At 41.6% G+C, this 21263-nt stretch overlaps 1 protein-coding gene across 1 annotated transcript in view; it reads right to left on the reverse strand.

The window, feature by feature from the left end:
• The window catches only part of CFAP251 (cilia and flagella associated protein 251), a 66942-nt gene that overhangs the window by 26490 nt on the left and 19189 nt on the right, over positions 1-21263 (reverse strand). The window contains exons 9-18 of the mRNA XM_072802410.1: positions 17001-17078; positions 15554-15604; positions 13223-13437; positions 10948-11142; positions 9963-10213; positions 9456-9607; positions 8177-8350; positions 6757-6941; positions 1167-1281; positions 166-329 (exon numbers count right to left, since the gene is read on the reverse strand). Coding sequence (XP_072658511.1) covers positions 166-329; positions 1167-1281; positions 6757-6941; positions 8177-8350; positions 9456-9607; positions 9963-10213; positions 10948-11142; positions 13223-13437; positions 15554-15604; positions 17001-17078 — 1580 coding nt within the window. The remainder of the gene's footprint in view (positions 1-165; positions 330-1166; positions 1282-6756; positions 6942-8176; positions 8351-9455; positions 9608-9962; positions 10214-10947; positions 11143-13222; positions 13438-15553; positions 15605-17000; positions 17079-21263) is intronic.

Raw genomic sequence — 21263 nt, forward strand, 5'->3', positions numbered from 1 at the left:
CATGAATAAATAAATAATCTTAAAAAAAAATAACCTTTCATCCGCACATGAACATAGACATGTCACAGGGAGCAACCTGAAGGCCAGGCCTGCTGTTGTTGGTTAAAAAAAGAGGGTCTGCACTTGACCTTCTGTGCAGGGCTGAGCTTCTCACTCATCACATACCTTACATTGACTTCCCACTGCACCACCGACCGATCCTGTCCTCCAGCCGTGAAGGCATAGCAGCCGTCGTAGGAAAGGGCCATTCCTGCCACCCCACTTGGGTGGCATACGATAGCAGATGTTTTATGTGGATTGCCATCAACTGGTAAGATCTGAAGTCCAACCTGGAGGGGAACATGTAATTGGAAATTCAGAGTCAGAAAACTGGGCCCCAGGTTAGGGCCTGGCATGTTTACATGTCAGTTCCAGTGCTGTTTCCTGGAAACACCTGTGCATCTGGAACTACCTGTGTGTGTGAGAGATCCATTTCACATGGCCTGGGCTTCACAGACACTGACCCCTGTGGGGTGGGTCCCGAAGAGAGAGATGCCAGGTTCTGGTAGAGACACAGGAAGTAAGCTTTCACCTGTCTTTACATCCAAGGTTTTCCAGAATAATTTGGAATCCTATGATTTTATGCTTTTCAATATTATTATTGAAAGATTATTAACTGTAGAATGAAGTGTAACTAGTTGCATGTCTTTATAAGATTTTTCCATGTAGGGGTGCTGGGGTGGCTCAGTGAGTTAAGCATTTGCCTTTGGCTCAGGCCCAGGGTCCTGGGATTGAGCCCCACATGGAGTTGCGGGGGGGGGTGTCTCTGCTCAGCGGGGAATCTGCTTCTCCCTCTGCCCCTCATCCTGCTCACATGCTCTCTCTCTCTCTTTCAAATAAATAAAATTTTTTAAAAAAGATTTTTCCATATAAATAAATCAGAAGGAAAAAAATCCTTTGCTGTCTTCATGGGAGTACAAAAAAATTCAGTAACTCTACTCCGAAATGCTTCCTAAGACCCAATTTTCACTTATTTATGGCAATTTTCAGTATCACTATTCACGGGGACAGAAGTAGCTAGGCTTGGCTATGACACCCAGCATCCTTGAGTCTTATCCTACTTGGAGCTGACTGCTACTCAAAACACACAGAGTCATCTCACAGAGGCAGAGAGCAAAGGCTGATACCTTGTCTCTGTTAATAAACACCATGTAGCGTTTCTGCAGTTCCAAAGTGGTTTTCACTGGAAGGATTTGTATCTGCTCAATGGGAGAACCAAACACTGGCCCAAGAAGTGTCTTTCTGCAGGAGGAAAAAAAGAAACACTTTTTTTTATTATTATTATTCCACAAATCTGAAGTAGGTTTCATGACTAGCTACCTTTCATAATACCATGCACATGTTGCATTCCCAATTTCCTGTCCTGTCACTCAGGTAGGAACCTCTCTCTCAACCTCTGCTAACAGCTGCCATAAATAAGGGGCAACAGCTCCAAACAGTAAATGCTCCAGGGAAAGTCTGATTGTGAAGAATGCTTTTCGTGGTGGAGGCTTTGACTTTCCTCCTCGACAGCTGAGTAAAGAGAACATTATGCCTCAAGAATGTGTACAGGAACAAGGGACAAAAAAACGTGGTGAGGAAGTGACATGCATTGGCAGGACGTAGGAAAACACCCCTTTCCCGGCAGCAGGTCAAGAGAGCGGAATGAGGTGCCATCCATGGCTCCAGACACCTGACATTCAGGTCCAAGTGCAACACACAGACTTTCAAAACACTGTCCTGTCCAGGAAGCAAATGGTCGTGAATCATACCCCAGCAATAGTCAGACTTCTTTAATCTGATCCAAGGTGAGGTTATGGGACATTACCCTAAGCCCAGAGCAATACCTTCCCTAAAGCTAGCAAAACAGGAGCTTCAGGACAGAAGGCAGGGAGACATGGCTAGGGGCAGACTCTGGTTTGAAACCCAGCTTGGACCCTTAAAGAGGGGCAAGGCTGCAGTGAATGTGGAACTGCCACACACTGCTGGTGGCAACGTGAGCCTGTGGCACTGCTTTGGGAAATAGTCTGGCGGCTTCTCAAATGGTTAAACAGAGTTACTGTGTGACGTGGCTATTCCATGATGAGGTCTCTGCACAGAAACCTACACACAGATGTTCACAACAGCCCCAAACAGAGATGCCAGAAATGTCTGACAACGGGTGAATGGATAAAGAGGGTATGTCTCTACAATGGACTATGACCTGGCCATAAAAAAGGAATGAAAAACTGACACACACTAGACCTAGGGACTAACTCTGAAGACATCCTGCTGAGTGAAAGAAGCCAGACACAAAAAGTCACATATCCTATGATTCCACTTACATGAAATATCCAGAATAGACAAATCCACAGAGATAGAACAGAGCTGGGTGGTTGCCAAGAGTGGGGCAGGAGTGGGGGGAAGGGGAGTGACTGCCAATGGGTTTGGGGGGGTTGTTTGAGGTGATGGAAATATTCTTGAATCAGGTAGTGGTGATGGTTGCACAACTTGATGAATATAGTAAAAGCCATGGGAATGTGGTAAATTTATGATATGTAAATTATATCTTAATTTACATTATAAAACAGAAAAACCCACCCCCCCAAAAAAAAGTCAAAATAGTCTGCCTACCTCAGGAGACCGTGGGAAACATTAGGTAGGCTAATAAACAGCACACAGAACCACTTCTGGCACATAGTAGGAGCCATGTAACTGTCACATAGCATTGTTAAACATGTATCCAACAATTTCATAAAGCTATTATCTTTTGTTTCTCATTGAACAAGTAGTACATATTCATTGTGAACAATTTCACACATGTAGACATGCATAAGATAGATAACCTACCTAGATCCCCACATTGCTGCACCCTTTATCCCCAGATAATTGTGGGTAACAGTTTGGTGTCTAGGACTCGAGAATTTCTTTTGTATATTCTAACCTAGATAATTATAGTTTTAGGTGAAAATTAGATAAATTAGGGCACCTGGTGGCTCAGTCAGTTAAGTGTCTGCCTTTCTTTGGCTCAGGTCATGATCCTGGAATCCTGGGATCCAGTCCTACATTGGATTCCCTGCTCAGCAGGGAGTCTGCTTCTCTCTCTCCCTCTGCCCCTCTTCCGATCCTGCTCACTCTCTCGTTCTCTCTCTCAAATAAACAAAATCTTTTAAAAATTAGATAAATTATAGAAATGTAATTTTATATGAAAATATATTATGTCCTAGAGATATTCCCACATTACACACAGGAGCTTACTTTTTCTTTTCTAAAAGCAGCATCATGTTTCAGTGTAGTACTAAGCCATCATTTAACTAATCCCCTATTAATGGACATCTGGCTTGTTTCCATTTTTGAAAATATTTTCGAGCAAGACATCCTTTTACTTACGTCTTGGCATACTGTGTGAGGACGTCTGTGGGCTACATTCCTAGACGTCAGAGGACATGATCCAATTTAGCAGGGAGGAGCAAATTGCTCTCCCAAAAGGGACTCCCCAGTTTCCATGTCCTCCTAGCAGCCAGTGAGAGTACCTGCCCACTTATACCTTTGCCAGCACTGTGCCATGTCAATCATTTTTATTTTGCTAATCTGACTCGTGAAAGACGATGTCTTGTTTTCATTTGCATCTCTGATACACTAGTGAACATCTGCTCATAGGTTTATTGGCTTTTTCCTGTGAGCTATCTTTTCAAGTTCTAAATATTTTAAGTGCATTTTAAAATTGTTTTGGATTTATCATGAAAATGCAATTCCTTCCCAGCTAAGCTACAGTTATGAGGCTTTGTTATTCCTACAACTTAAAAGATGCTTTATGCAAAGGAGCTTTACTTGGGAATGATGGAGATGTTCTGGAACTAGATACAGGTGTTGATTGCTTAACATTGTTAATGCATTAAATGCCACTGATCTGTTGACTTTAAAATGATTAGTGTTTTTTAAAAAGATTTTAGTTATTTATTTGAGAGAGAGAGAGTGCATGGGTGGAGAGGCAGAGGGACAGGGAGAAAGAAAATCTCAAGCAGCCTCCTTACTGAGTGCAGAGAGCCCCTTGCATGACTCGATCCCACAATCTCAAAATCAAGAGTCAGATACCTAACCAACAGAACCACCCAGGTTCTTCTAAAATGATTAGTTTTTATGTTATCAAATTTCACTTTGATAAATTATTTTTTAAGATTTTATTTATTTATTCATGAGAGACACAGAGAGAGAGAGGGGCACAAACACAGGCAGAGGGAGAAGCAGGCTTCGTGCAGGGAGCCCGATATGGGAACTCGATCCCGGGTCTCCAGGATCACACCCCGGGCCGAAGGTGGTGTTAAACCGCTGAGCCACCCGGGCTGCCCCGATAAATTATTTTTTTAAAGACACTTTATGAAAAAAAAACTTTTAATGAAAATAAAAAGATGCCTTATGCTAATTTCCAATTGTCAGTGGCAGAAGCTCTAAACTGTGTGGCTCGAAGTCCCTGCTTAGTAACTGTCAGCAGGAATTTAGAGCCTGGGTGGGCCCTCCATCCCCAATGTAGGATGAACTCAGATTTACTCAGGACTTGCATATGGTGAACTCAGATTTATTCAGGACTTGGATATGGAATATACCATGTCCAAAAAGTTTGTGCCCATTAAAGATGATGTACGAAGATTCTGAGATCTTCCTAAAATTTCTTTTCTACCCATTTCTTTCAAATGCCTCCTTCCCAGTGTCTTAATATTTTTTATTTTTATTTTTATTTTTTTTTAACATTTTATTTATTTATTCATGAGAGACACACAGAGAGAGGCAGAGACACAGGCAGAGGGAGAAGCAGGTTCCATGCAAGGAGCCCGATGTGGGACTCGATCCCGGGTCTCCAGGATCACACCCTGGGCTGCAGGCAGCGCTAAACCGCTGAGCCACCGGGGCTGCCCTGTCTTAATATTTTTTTTAAAAATTGTGCTGGATTTCTCTCCTGTTCCTGACACATGACATGGCATTTCATAGTCATTTTTCCTTGTACCCTTCTGGGAACAAATGTTTTTAAAAAGAAGAAGATGATGACCATCTTGGGTGATCCTGGCCTCCGAGGATCTATCTTCCTGAGAGACATTTCCAAACGCTGATCATTCTCAAGCATGGGGCCAGCTGCCATTGGCTTCTTATTTCCTTCTCTCAGGTGAGGTCACTAATGCATTCTCACCTCTGTTTCTCTAGCCTCAGTACCTTCAAGGCAGCCAAACCACAGGCAGAATGGGGATGCGCTCTAGGGCTGACTGACCCCATAGCCAGGGCTGCACCAGGGTCCAGCGGTGTCATGTGGAGGACAGAGTCAGGACTAGGCTCAAGGGTTAAGTGCCACCTTATCCTGAGCAGCAAGTTCTGTCACCTCTCTGAGCCTCAGTGGGACACTACTTGGGGGTGGGGGTGGGGTTGTTGAAGATGAATGCAGAGCCCTGGTGCAGGAATGGTGCACCCTAATCTGTATCTATCATGGGGAGCAAACCCTGGGGGCCCCAGGCCTAGCAGCACAAGGGCCAACCATAGACACAGACCTATTTCAGGATGGAGGAGCTGCTGCTCTGAGATGCTGAGCTTTGGGTGCCCTGGGCTTGGTCCTTTGGTGCACCTCTACACGCTTTTCCCCTCTAGAATTTTCTCTTCTCTCATAGCTTTATTATTCTTTTTTTTAGATTTTATTTATTTGTTCATGAGAGACACAGGAGACACACAGAGAGAAGCAGAGACATAGGTAGAGGGAGAAGCAGGCTCCCCACAGGGAGCCCAATGCAGGGCTCGATCCCAGGACCCTGGGATCACACCCTGAGCCCAGGCAGATGCTCAACCACTGAGCCACCTAAGTGCTCCTCTCTCATGGCTTTAAAACACCGTGTGCTCCTGGCCTCAAATGTGGACCTCCAGCCCAGCCTCTCCCGCGAACTCTACTCCTCTACCAAGATGCAAATTCATGGCATCAGGAACATTGCTGTTTTCATCCCTACCTTCAGCACCTCGGACAGAACCTGGCTCAGGTAGGGGCTGGGTAAATACTTAGTGAGTGAACACATGAATGCCATCAGGTAAACTTAAAACTCCTTTAGGAACCAAAAATAAGGAAAATTGCACAAGTAGGGGCACCTGGTTGGCGGTTGAGTTTGAGCCCCACAATGGGTATGGAGATTACTTTAAAAAATAATCCTTTTTTAAAAAACTGCATGATTGGTAGTCTTCAAGTGAAAATATATTTTTGGCGCACCTAGGTTGCTCAGTGGTGAGTGTCTGCCTTTGGCTCAGGTCATGATCTGGGGTCCTGGGATCGTCCCACATCAGGCTCCCCACAGGGGAGCCTCCCTCTCCCTCTGTTTATGTTTCTGCCTCTCTCTGTATGTCTCTCATGAATAAATAAAATATTTTTTAAAAAAGAAAGAAAATATATTTTTTTATCCATAGGGAAAGACAGGAGAGTTTATAAAGTGTCAGTAACTTTCCAGGTTCCTTCACTGAGCCTTAGGCACTAAGCTCTGGGTTCCTCATCTCCATGCAATGTTGGGCTCAGAAGCAAGGGCTCTGGATTTGTATCCTGCCTCTGGCAACTTCCCAGCCATGTGACCCTGGGGGAGAATTACTCAACTTTTCTGTGCCTTGGTTTCCTCCTCTGCATAGTGAGTGATAGCAAAGGTAGCCAAGCTGCTCGCAGGTCTGTAAGTTGGAACTTAAAATAAACAAGGGGTGGAGAAAGTGATTTATGCATCACATCAGCAGGAAGCTCCTCTTGCTTACCTGCACATTTTTGTGATAGAATTAAAAAGTTTCACTTTGTAGCCACTGTTGCAAACGAGCAGGAAGAGTTCCTTGGTGAGTGGTGGGTACCAGACCATACAGGTGGGATAGTTGCCCTGGTCGGTTCGGTGAATGTCCAAGACTTCCAGGTTGTCTTTGCGGCTCCTAAGAAGATTATACTCAATCTGCAGAGGAGCCCAGATAGACACACATGAGGACTGAGCCAAATGAAGTCAGTCAATAGTCCTATTCTGGGAGAGACAGCATTGGTCCTCCTAAGACTTGCTTAGACCCTCACTCCTAATAAGCTGCCATTATGGCGCATTCCTTCTGAGCAAAGACAATGAGCTAAGTGCTCTAAAAACATGATGCCGCTTAATACTCATGCCTGCCCTGCCAAGTCATACTGTTGTATGACAGATTAGAAACCAGATGTTCAGAGAGGTTTCTAATTTACACATTAGAAAACAGATGTTCAGAGAGGTTCAGTGGCTTGCCCAAGGCCACAGAGCTAAGAAGTAGTAGGGTGAGAATTCAAATTAAGGTCCAACTGAGTCCAAAACCTGAACTTTCAGTTATATTATACTCTTTCCCTTACCATTATCTTGGGAACTCTTTGAGGATATGAACTAATTCATATATAAATCTCAGCACTTGACAGTCATAAATTAGCAGCTTGCTGAATTTCACCCATGTGTATGTTTGGCAGCCAGACCATAATGAATGGATGGATGGCCGGCCATTGTAAAGGAGAGAAGCGGATGGAAGAAAGGGAGGGAGCAAGAAAGGAAGTTAAGATGGATAGATACAGATCTTCTTTGCTTCATGATGGGGTTACATTCCAATAAACCCGTTTTAAGTTTAAAATATCATTAAGTCAAAAATGTATTTAATACACCTAACCCATGGAACACTATAGCCTAACTGGCCCACACTAAATATGCTCAGAATACTGACATGAGCCTACAGTTGGACAAAATCATCTACCACGAAGCCTATTTTATAACAAAATGCTGACTATGCTGTGTAATTTATTGAACTCTGGACTGAAAATGACAAACAGAATGGTCGTGTGGGTGTAGGTGGCAGTGTACTGGTGATCGACCCTCATGGTTGTGTGGCTAACAAGGAGCTGTGACTGCTGCCCAGCATCATGGGAAAGGAAGGGACCACAGATCACGAGCCAGGGACAAGACCCAAATTCAAAATTCCAAGAACAGTTTCTACTGAAAGGAATATTACGTTTGCACATCCTTGAGACCAAGTGTCAATGCAAGGAGGTTTATGCTACCTCATTGTACATTTGTTTATGTCAACAAGCACACAGACCATGGGCCCAGTTCTATGCCAGACACCAGGGACACAAGAATGAAACACACGCAGCCCCAGTGACAAAGTAAATGGACACTGAACAGCTCACCAAGAGCCTATCTTTCCCAAGGCTTAACAGTCTCGGCTCATTGCTGTCCAGTTGAACCCCAAACAGGAGACTGCGGATGCTTTTGCGATGAGATCGAAGCCTTGCCAGGTATTCCCAGACCCGGTGTCCATTTTTTACTATCACCTTGTAAACGGCCACAGTGAAATGCACATCCTAAATCAGAGCAAAAGAGCAGAAGTTATTTCTTTTTAAGTTTTGTAACTTAAAAATCATCACCATAGTTTTTCATATTAATGTTGCTTTTAGAATATTTTATCCAGAAAGAAATTTTAGTCTATCCAAGCAAATAATAACACTAATTTTACAGATGAGAAAATTAGTTAAAAGTAGATAATCCACAAAGGTAATAGTGAGTGGGTAGAAAGCCTCTACCTGACACTGGTGGCCTTACTTTTCTTTCTTGTCCCTACTTCATTCTGTGTGGAAAACTGAAACCCTGACTCTTTGACCTTTGTCCTTGACACAAAATGAAAAAGGTATGAGTTCTAAAGAGCATCATGGCTGAGAGTGAACCGGGTAGAAGAGTGTGTAAGATCAGCCTGAAGGGAAGGCGACACCTGAGTCAGCAGTTGCAGGGGCGTGGAGGTTTGGAGCATACAGACCAGGGCAGGAGGGGAGGGACCAGACAGGGGTGGGGGAGCAGAAGGGATGGGGAAGCAGTGGATCTTCCCCCTCACCGAACACCAAGGCAAGATGAGCACACTGCAGACCAGGAAAGCTGGCTGGAAAGGAGAGGTTAAAGGTCTCAGAAAATCTTTGCTGAGCTTAAGAGCCCTAGTCACGGAGGTAAGGAACAGAATCCAAAATACCAGGGGAAGACTGTGCTTTGAGATAAATGAGAATATCATCTTGTTAAAAATCAAAGGGAAAGATGAAAGAATGGATACCAAGAAAGGGGTCCAGAAACCAACACACTGAAATGAGCTGTCAGGAGGGCAGAAGCCCAGTCTGCAAGTCCTGAGGCCTGGTCTCATTTCGAGTGAGAGTCCCTCCTCTCTCTATAGTGGCTTTGTGGGGACACAGTTCACACTGCACACAATTCACACCTTGAAAGTGTACAATACCATGCTTTTTTAGTATATTCACAGAGCTCTGGCTCTCCACCACAATTTTAGAGCATTTTCACAACCCCAAAAAGAACCCCGAATCCATTAGCAGTCACTTCCCATCCCTGCCACCCCCTCTCCAGCCCTCTCTCCCTTTTGGTCATAAACAAGGTTGCTCAGATCACTGGACAGCACTCAGTGGAAACACTTACAGCGGTTGCCATGTACTGGGAGTCATGGGAGAAGCTGATGTGAGTCACATTTGTTCTGGAATATTTGAAAGGCTCTGGGATTTGGTTTTCTAAGGACATTGCATCAAGAATATAAACTGTCCCCTCAGTGAAGCCAGCTCCAAGAAGGACTCCTGAAATCATAATCCAGAGAACAATGCTAGAAAAGGACTTTATTCATTCAAAAAATATCGACTCTAGGCCAGGCCGTGTTCTAGGCGCTGAGGAGACAGCAATGAACAATGAACAGGACAGACAAGAACCCTGGCAGGAGAAACAAGCTGAAAAGCATGAGGCTCTGGGATGAGTGCTCAGATGCTACTAGGCATGGAGAGCTGCAAGGCCCAGAGAGACAAGCTGTCTCATCTAGTCTGCTGGGGGGGGGAGTGCTGTCAAGGGAAACCTCTTGGAGTTGTTGCAGCCAATGGCACAGTCATTTGGGTCTGTTTTCAATTTGGAGCCTAAGACAGGCTGATAAAATGAAAATACCTTCAGGATTGTAGGTTAGACTCTGGACACCAAGCCCCTTCTCGAAGACCCTGCTGAAAAGGTATTTTTTCTTTTCATAATCCCACACTTTGATCATCCCACAGAAACTCCCAATAGCGATGAGGGGTTGATATGGGTGGCAGGAGATGGCACAAATGGCATCCTTGGGTTCCACGAATAACTTCTCAAGTTTGGTCCCATCTGTCGTTAAGTGGTACACTGTTGCATCAGATGTTCCAATGATAAAATTCCTGTTTGCCAAGGAGAGACCAAACAGTATCAGTGTTTGCAGGGAATGGGGCATGCCAGCTATTCTGCTTCTAATTGCACATGAAACGCCTCTGTCGTCTGTAATTTAGTGACATTATTAACCCAACATCTCCAAAAATATACTACCAATACCCAACAGCCTCCATTTGCAAGTGAAAAAGCCCACATTTCTACATGTAAATTGAGTCATTAAGTATGCAGATGGACAGTCAGTTGTACAATTAGCTAATCTGCACATGCAAATATTCATTTGTGTATGCAAATATGGAGTTTGGTGCACACATACAGATGTGCCTGCAAATACTGCAAGGGTAATTAAGCAGACTCACAGATAATTCAGTCTTGAAATGTTATGGCTATTAATTATCAAATGCCTTTAACCGCAGCGCTAGGACAAACTCAGCTTCAAGGAAAGACAGACACCAAGCTACGGCAAAGGACGCCAAACACAGCAGAGATTAGAGCTCAGAGATAAGCCCTTTCCAGCTTCCAGTCGCTAAAGATTCTTAATATGAAAATATGCTTCATTAAAAAAAATGACTGACTAGTGATTATAATCAGCAAGTGGAGATTCATCTGCAAGGACTGATGAGGAAATTCAGTTCTATCTTGGACAGAACAAGTGAACAAGGTGAACATCCCACTGCATGCCCACTAACAGAAGACATCAATCATTTTTCAGCCATTCAAATGACTAGATCTATTAACAACTTACCTCACAATAAAAAAGTCACCTTTTAGAGTGCAGTCTGGAGGATAGTTTGATTTTTCGGTGGGTGGAGCCGCTGGAGTCTTTGAAAAGGACAGAGTCCTTATGGAGCTGAGTTTGAAGTGGCTGTACCAGTTAACAATGGACAGGTTGTGATCATAGAACTTAATGTTACCTCTAATATCACCTGTGACAATGTAGCTGAAATGGAGAAAACACCCGTTTGTTAACTAACAGTAGTAAGTACCATCTAATGCCTCAGGCTCTGGGCTCCAGGTGTTGTAAAAACGTCGCCTAATACTGTCTAATACTGTCCTACGAGGCTGATTTTGCCCCACGTTGGGCTCCCTGCTCAGCAAGGAGTCTGCTTCTCCCTCTGCCCCTCACTTCACTCATACCCTCTCTCTCTCAAATAAATAAAATCTTTAAAAAACAATGAGTAATCTTTTTGTAGAAGTATGTACCAACAGCCCCAGTGGTGCAGCGGTTTAGAGCTGCCTGCAGCCCGGGTGTGATCCTGGAGACCCGGGATCGAGTCCCACGTCAGGTTCCCTGCATGGAGCCTGCTTCTCCCTCTGCCTGTGTCTCTGCCTCTCTCTCACTCTCTGTGTCTCTAAGAATAAATAAAAAATCTTAAAAAAAAAAAAAGTATGTCCCAAATATCGCAGGGGACACACTTATCCATGGCAACCCTATCAGGCCCTGTGGCTACATGATGCAGGGATCCAGGTGTACCTAATGCAAAGTACATACTGGCTCTCCTATCCCTTCCTTCCCAGAGCAGCCACGTGTAGTGCCAGTGGGCTGTGATTTACAGCCTCTGCCATGAGACCACAGATGACAACAGAGACCATCTACTAGCCCTCCGAAATCACACAGCTTGGCAATAGCACACAAGCCGCTTTACTGGAAGACACTGCTGTCAGAACCGTGGTAAAACCCTGTCCAGTCATCACAGCCAAAGACAGTGCTGCGTGACAAAATGGCTTTTCTTTCCAGTCTTCAGATCCATCCCAAGTGGGCTTTTTTTTTTTAAAGCCTCTGACATAAGTCTAATCACGGGGCGGGGAGGGGGGGAGAAGTAGGGGGATGAATTTCCTCTTATATATGCAAAGTGATTAAATGTAGTTTCTGATTAATAAACGAAGGCAGGTGGGCAGAGTAATTGGCTGGAACATCTTTCACTGCCCTCTGCTGGACAGAAGCAGCAAAACAGGCCAAGTAGTTTCAAGCTCCTTCATGGGCTCCCTGGTCCTGGCTGGGTTTTATTTAACATGGAGAGAGGGGAACTCAGGCCCGGTCTTCAATGGGCCCTAACCCTCAACTGTTGATTCATCATCAACTGCAATTCTCTACTGTCTTTTCCATACCCCTGAGTAAGGACAATTTGCATTTCTCTTTGTAAAGCCATGACAGGACTTCACTGCTCCCTGGATTAAAATCAATGAAAAGGAAAGCAGTGTTCCTAGAAAACAGATGGCACAGTGACTCCAACCACATGGGCATGGTCTTTGTCATTAGGCAATTTCCTCCATCATTGTTGGGACCTTCTCTAACATACAAATAATGATTATTTCATCTAGAGCTCCCCTGTGCCAGAAAAGGTGCTGTGAGTTTTACATGGCTTGTCTTACAAAATCCTCATGAAATCACTCTGAGAGAGAGATGTCATGCCCATTTTGCAGATGGAAAAATTGAGTCAGAAAAGTTAAGTCTCTTTCCCCCAGTCACTCAGCAAGGAAGGAATGCATCCGGAATGTGAATCCTTTTCTGTCTGAGACAAAGGCTTTTAAAAGATCCTCTCTGAGCCCCCACAGCCTCTCAAGTCAGTGAACTTTATAAAGTTTTGCTGTATTTCATCTTTTCATAATGGGTGTTATTTTGTAAACAGAAAAAATAATATAGCTATACACGTTATTTTCTTTAAATTAAAGTATGTAAAATTCAGGATGCAAAATAAGTCTAATTAGTATGGAAGGAAAAAACAAGTTATTTTTTGTTTCACCAACACAAAGGGATTTTAAAAAGTAATACATGCCCATGATTAAAAAAAAAGCAGCAGCAAGCCAATTAGTACAAATGAGACTATAAGAAGAGGTGAATCTACCCCCACCCATGATCCTAATTCTCTGTTCTCTTCCCAGAGGCAACAAACATTCCCAGTTAATAATGAATTTCCCCAGAAATATTCTATGGATTTACAAAATACATGTATACATCCAAAAGGGTTTTAATATACTTTTGTAATCATCGACCACTTCTTTTTAATTAAGTTAATTACCTATCAACTGTAGTAAGAACAGTGATGCCCTCTTTCTGCAAATGAACCAATTTACAAGGTTTGATTTGAGGAAAGCCCACAGAGGTGGAGGCAGATGATGACGGGCGGTGTATGTCCCAGACAACCAGCTTCCCTTCCATTGTTGCTGAGAGTATTTGTGTTAAATTCAAGTGAAAGACTGTCTGGCTAAATTTTCCCACAAGCTTGTTGAATGTCTGCATTTCAAAAGACAGGTTATAAGTTACCATTGGTAATAAATATAAAACAAAGCATTTATCAATGCAGCATATATATTACAGTGATATACAGTAGGAAAAAGATTTTTAAAATGTTTTAAATCACTAAGAAATCTCTCCCTCGTGGATTGCCGTGGTGCAGGCAGTTCTAAACCTCTGCAGGTTTGCTAGGAGAAAGTGAAGGGTTATGTACTGGCTTAATTAAACTGTTTGCTTAAAGCAAATGAAAAATGGTTAATCACTTGTTGATACCTGTTCAACTTCTCTGAGGTTTCAGAAACTGATAAAGAAACTAATGTCTGTTGCAAGCAAAAGCATGCTCCAGTTGTAAGATATCACAAAATAATTATCCCAGTCTTATAAACTTTTCCCATAAACAATTTTCCCATCAGTAGAAATTAAGCACTGTACATAGACATGTCCCTGACTCCTCATGAAATTTCTGCTACATACAATAAGGAACTAGGGCCATCTTTCTTAGGCAGTCTTGGAGACAAAGTGTAGAAAGAACCCAGAGTGGTTACGGGAGCCCCTCAGTGAATGTTTAGTGAATGAATAAATCAAAGAAACTCCTCCATTTGTCTTGTGATACAGCAAGTTTGCTGCCCGGTTCTCTAACTACACAGAGAAGACCCTAAGGTTTACCTCTTCTGCCTTGAACACAAGAGAGTCAGTAAAACAATGATTGGTCAAGTAAGGGCATCAGGGTTTAAGAGCTGCTCTGTTTCCATGCAAGGCATTTTCATCATTTCAAACTGCAGTCAATTCTAATTTGTGGATTCTGTATTTGCAAACTCACCTACTCACTAAAATTTATTTATAACCCTGAAATCAATCCTTGTGGCACTTCCATGATTGTTTGCAGACATGTAGATGTGCGGAGTGGCAAAAATTTGGCTCTCCCTGTGTGCACGTTCCTAGCTGAGGTCAATCAAGGACATGCTCTACCTTCTTACTTCAGCTCTCAAAGTGTAAACACCTGTCCTTTTCAGGGTCTTAGTGCCATGTTGTTCACTTCTTTGAGGTGCTTTTTGTTGGTGCCTCAAACACAGTACTGAAATGCTGTCTAGCATTCCTAAGCATGAGAAGGCCATGATGTATCTTCCAGAGAATATACCTGAGTTAGATAAACTTCATTCAGACATGTGTACCAGAGCTGTTGGCTGTGCATTAATGTTAATGAATCAATATTATGTATTAAATATGATGTCTTCAAACAAAAACATACAGAAATCAAGGTTATATATCTATCTCCTAGTGAAACTGTTATGACCAGAGGCTGATAGGAACCTAATCCTAGGAACAAGGATTCTCCTAGGAACAATGATTTTGTATTCACTAACTGAGGTCTGTGGGGATTTTATGAAAAATAACTACCACAAATAATGAGAATTGACTTTATTTTTTTGATAACTTTGATTTATGAAAAAGAGTTTGCAGATAGAAATAATCTTTTTATATTCATCTCTCTCATCTTTTTTTTTTTTTTTTTTGGCATATCCTCTTAAAAAGAAATTTCTATAAATCATACCAAGAGTGAAGGAAGGAAGCAGAAGAAACCACCACTGAGGGCAGACTACATGAGTGTCAAATGCAGAAAATGCTGCAGGAGACGGGACCCGAGATCCACATCAGATGTGACAGCTCCAGGCAACCAGGCAAGATAAACTCTTGCCTCCAACACCTGCCTCACTGTCTTTCAACTAGCTCTAAAACGTCTAAATACCCAAAATCATGTTATTACTTTGAAAATTGGGTAGCCTAAAAAGATCCACTTGTGTTCAACTATTTACTACATCACTCCAAACTAATTTTCATTCTTTGTTATATGTACACATACATTAGTAAAGCCATCACTTTTTGAATATTTTCTCAGGGTAGTCAACTTCCTTTTCCATAATATTTTATTTTGAACAATGGTTCTATTATTTTCAGCTGACAATTCAATATGGTAAAGGACCCAAGTAAAAATGCCAAATGATTTCCCAATGGTTTAATATCAAAATATACAGAGTAGCTCAAAGTGAGTAAGCTTACACATACATATTTACTCTCCACAAAATCTGACACACAAAAATGCAATAGGCATACTCACTTTTTCTGTTAAACGTGGGGCACTGTGAGCAAGTATATCTCTCTCTTCATACTGATAAGTACAGAAAAAATAGTTACTACTAAAAAAAGACCTGGTTTTCCAAAAGTAGAACATAACCGCAAAATCAAAACAAATTAATCTAAACAGGGTCAGAGCTTTGCAATTTCTATAGGTAAGAGAACCCACTGCCTCCAGGAACATCTGAAAACATTCGAAAGAAAAGCAAGTACATAAAAAAAATGCCACAAATGATTGTGACTTTAAATGGTAGTTAATGCAAATCTGATTGCTACATTTATAAGGCATTAAAAGCTACAGTACCAGAAATAAGGACTACCCTGAAAATTAGTGATTGGATCAGTGTTTTTGTTCTTGCTTTGCATTTTTCATTTAGGTAAAATTCACATAACATAAAATTAACTATTAATCATTTTATTTTCTTTTTAAAGATTTTATTTTTAAGTAATCTCTACACCCAACTTGGGTGGGGCTTGAACTCACACTCGGAGACCAAGAGCCACATGCTCCACCAGCTGAGTCAGCCAGGTACCCCCAACCATTAATCATTTTAGAGTGTACAATTCAGTGACATTTCATACATTAATAATGTTGTGCAACCATCACTTCTGTCTAGTTCCAGGACATTTTCATTACCCCAAAAGGAAGACCCTCTCCATTAAGCCATCATTCGTGCCCCTCCCCTAGCCCTAGACAATCACCAATCTGTACTTTGCTGCCTGGGTTTCATATCAATGGAATCATGGAGCACGTGGCTTATTGTGTCTGGCTTCTTTCATTGACCATGATGTTTATGAGGCTCATCCATGTAGCAGGTGTCGGTGCCTCATTCTTTTTATGGTTGAGTCATATTCCATTGCATGGAGGCACCACATTTTGTTTATTCATTCATTAGTTGATGGGTATTTGGCTTGCTTCTACCTTTTGGTTATTACAAATAATGCTGCTGCTATGAACATTTGTATGTAAGTATTTGAATGTCTGTTTTAAATTCTTTTGGATTTACGAATTGCTGGGTCATATGGTAATTTTATGTTTGACTTTTGATGTTTTTTTAATCTCCTGATTTCTGCCCTGTGTCAGTATATATATTGCTGATCTGTTTGCTAATCCCTTTCTAAAAGGGGATAAAGCCGGGTCTTGTAAAACCCTGTATTTTAGACCTGTTAAATACATTAAATACATTCAAATAAATATTAGCCTCGTTACTTAAAAAAATTAAATGGAATTTAAATTATCTGCTTCTGATTTAATATACTAATTTCCAATGAGACTAAAATAAATGCTATAATTAAATCAAAACATTTTAATACATTTTTATTGCTTCCTAAGTAGATGCTATATTACTACATTGCCAAAACATCTGTACTCAGGGAATGAACATATACTTGTCCCTACATTTAAGACAAATCAAAATATTTCTACTTACCCACACATAATAAATTGCCTGTGTTTTACTATTGCTCACCAATTCTTTATTATTTGTTGGATTAAAAGTAAGGTAGTTCTGAAATATAAAGTATGGAAATATATTACATTACAATACATTTTCTGTTTCTCTCTGGCTAAGCTAAATGTTAAAAATAAATAATATTTTTACTATAATAAATAGCTGAGTAGAAATATAAAACAGAAAAGACATAGCATTTTATAAGCATTAGGAATATAAACACTAAAAAAAGGAATATAAACACCGAGTGTTAAATTAATGGTTTCAAATGTGTTCCCTTTCTTATTTAGTCTTATTTATTACAATTTTTCATCTATAAATTGGAACAAGCAAAAGTAGCACAAAATTCACTAATAACCTTTACTCTGTGTCCTTTTGGACAAAAACTGCTGCATAAACATTTCTAAATTTGACAAGGCCACAAGGGAACTTGGAATGAATGCCAAATACTGGAAAGAGTTTCTGATTCCTTCCAAGATGGTGAATAGCATGGGCTGCCTGGCTCCCTTCCCAAAAATCAACCCTATGGAAGTGAGGAAACCACAAAATACAGAAGGTAAACAACAGCAACAACACAGTGGAGATCCCTGGGGAGGCTTCACCTGTGCCCTGCCATGGTGTGTGGATGGGAGGGGCTTTGGAAGGCAGCCCTGGAAGACAGGTTCCAGAAAGATGTCTAAAGTTCCATTCCTGCCACTTCCACCCCATTGCCTCGTCCTTGCCTACTCCAGGAATGTAAAGGACCAATGCCAATGTTTGAGAAGTAATTCCAGGGCAGCTCAAAGGCCTGTGGGGCAGGGAGGGGTGATGAAAAAGTGATGAAAGCAAGTGCGTGGACAAGCTCTCACAAAGGCTGGAAACCAACCTCAAATCACCACAACCCGTGATTTGATAAGAAGCAATAGTAAGTCTTCCTTGGAGGAAGTTATCATCCTGAGCCTCAAATTATTTCTATACTTTTATTTTATTTTATAGATTTTATTTATTTATTCATGATAGTCACACAGAGAGAGACAGAGAGGCAGAGACACAGGCAGAGGGAGGAGCAGGCTCCATGCAGGGAGCCCGATGTGGGATTCAATCCCGGGTCTCCAGGATCGCGCCCCGGGCCAAAGGCAGGCGCCAAACCGCTGCGCCACCCAGGGATCCCTATTTCTATACTTTTAAAAGCACAATGTTGGGCATTCAATAAAATATAACCAGGCACATGAAAGAGACATATCCAAATGATGGACAACAGAGGGGGAAAGCAATTAGCAGAAAGAGACATCGGGAGATGTGGTTGTAACATCGACACACCCAGACATGACAATAACTATCTATGGTCAGTATGTGCAAGAAAGTAGAGGGCAAGACAAGTAATCTCAGCAGATCATTCTATTTTTAAAAAGAATCAAATGGAAATTCTAGATCTGAAAAAATTGATTTTAAAAAACCCTCAGAATAGGATTTAACAGAAAATTTAATATAGCCGAAGAAATGATTAGTCAGTAGAGAAGGAAGATAAACTATAGGAGAAAATATCCAAACTGAAGGATAAAGACAAAAAGAACAGAAACTATGGACAAGACAATTTAAGAGGGCAGCCCTGGTGGCGCAGCGGTTTGGCGCCACCTGCAGACTGGGGTGTGATCCTGGAGACTAGGATCCAGTCCCAGTCAGGCTCCCTGTGTGGAGCCTGCTTCTCCCCCCCCCCCTCTCTGTCTATGAATAAATAAAATCTTAAAAAAAAAAGACAATATAAGACATTTAGGACAAGAAGGATCTAATGTATGCATAATTGTAGTACAGAGAGGAAAGAAATAAATATGGTAGAAGTAATGTTTGAAAGGTAGTGGTGGAGGATTTTCCAAAACTGAGGAAAGACATGACATCCCAAGTTCAAAAAACCCCAAAATACATGTTTCGGTTTTTTAAAAACTTTTAATTTTTACTTATTTACCCTTTTTCGTAAGTAATCTCTATACCCAATGTGGGGCTCAAATGCAAGACCCAAGATCAAGAGTCATGTGCTCCACTGATTGAGTCAGCCAGGTACCCAGTTTTGGGTTTTTTAAAAATCAACAGTATACCCATATACATACAGACACACCAACAAAAACTGCTAAAAACCAACAGAAAATCTTAAAAGTAGTCAGAATGGGGTGGGAGGGAAAAAATACATAAGTTTCAAAAGAGGAAACAGTAAGATTGATAGTTGACATCTGAACAGAAATGGTGTAAAGTCTGAAGACAATGGAATATGTTCAAAGTACGAAAGAAGATAACTACCAACCTACAGTCCTATAGTTTGGGAAAACAGCCTTCAAAAGCAAAGATAATTACCAAGAGAAATGAGAACATATATCTTTACAAAGATTGGTGCATGAAAGTTCATGCACCTTTGTTTTCAACAGCCACAAACAGGGAACAGTACCAATGTCTTTTTAATAGTGAATAAACAAATTGTGACATATCCACTCAATGTACGACTATTCAGCATTAACTTTATAAAGGAAACATAAAGAATAATATAAGGGAATAAGCAATTGATACATGCAACAACATGGATGAATCTCAAAATTAAATTGAGTGAAAGCAGCCAGAGCCCTCCACAAAAGGAGTCAATTTCTGTAAAATTCTGGAGTATGCAAACTAATAAACAATAAACAGGAGGGTAAATGTTGGGACATGGGCAGAGGGGGAGTTTAGGTTTACTCCCATTATAATGTAAATTCATTGAAAGACTTCAAGAGAGTGATATAATCTGTTTTGCTTGTTTGAGAATTATTGCTCTAACTACAGCAGGAAGGTCCATTGTGACAAGAGTGAACACATCAGCTGGGAGGATGTCACACAGGCAGATGTGGTGGCAGTGAAAACAGAGAGAGGAAGTAGGATTTCAGGATGCTTCTTGGGAGTACACTTAAAAGTCACAGGAATGGATAAGAATACCCAGGAAGAAGGTATAGCAGGAAGAGGAGCTCCTATAACTAAACCCTGAGGACTGCCCATATTTAAAAGGTGTGCAATGAAAGAGGAAGAGCTCACAAAAGGAGCCCAGGAAAGATCAATGAGCCAGCAGAAAAGGTGTCTTGAACCTCCAATTGGGAGAGGTGCTACTGATTTAATAGTGTTCATTTGACTTGGAAACACCAGTGACTGTGATAAGCACAGATTTGGTAAAGCCATGGTGGGGGGGGGGGGGCGGGTAGAAGGCAGAGCAAAAGAATCAAAATGTTCATCATCAGTAGGATAGATAAATGAGCTGTATTGTCCTCAAACAAGGAGAGACTATATAGCATGAAAATTAATGAATTCTAGCTCAATAATCAACGTGGATGTATCTCAAAAACAAGGTAGAGAAGATGAAGCAGTTATGATTCCAAATATGTATCAAACAAAACAGTTAAAACAAAATAGGATAGTACTGAAGGAGTGGCACCTGGGTAGCTCAGTTGGTTAAGCATCCAACTCCTGATTTTGGCTCAGGTCATGATATCAGGGTTGTGAGATCAAGCCCTATATCGGGCTTTGCACTCAGCATGGAGTCTGCTTGAGAGTCTCTCTCCCTCTCCCTCGGCCTCTCCCACTGGTGCACATATACTCTCTTTCTTAAAAAAAAAAAAAAAAAAAAAAAAAAAAGGGCAGCCCCGGTGGCGCAGCGGTTTGGCGCCACCTGCAGCCTGGGGTGTGATCCTGCAGACCCAGGATTGAGTCCCACGTAAGGCTCCCTGCATGGAACCTGCTTCTCCTTCTGCCTGTGTCTCTGCCTCTCTCTCTCCCTGTGTCTATGAATAAATAAATAAAGTCTTAAAAAAAAAAAAAAAGGAGAATACTGAGGGATACATGCATTGCTGGAAAAAAAATATAAAGGAAAGCAAGGGAATGTGTAACACAAAATCCGGGACACTAGTTAATTTTAGGAAGCAAGGCTAAGGATGAGATTGGGGAAGGGGAACAAAGGGTGATGTTCTTTCTTGACCCAGCAGTAAGTACACAGGTACATTTTGTTTCCTTCCTTAAAATGTACACATTTTGCATGTATGCCTTATTTAGCAATGACAACATAAAGAGATCAAATATCTTGTGCACAAAAAAGTAAAAGAAAGATGACAAAGTAAGAAAGCAAATGCAGATGGCTCTTCAGAGACATATTACTGTGAAGAGGCACAGGGGCAAGATCTGGACGATGGCCCATCAATGGCGATCTCTAAAGATAGGTGAAGCTAAAGCATGTGTACTTGCTGAGGGGATAATCAT

This window comes from Canis lupus, chromosome 27 (genome assembly GCF_048164855.1).
Source record: "Canis lupus baileyi chromosome 27, mCanLup2.hap1, whole genome shotgun sequence".
NCBI lineage: Eukaryota > Metazoa > Chordata > Mammalia > Carnivora > Canidae > Canis > Canis lupus.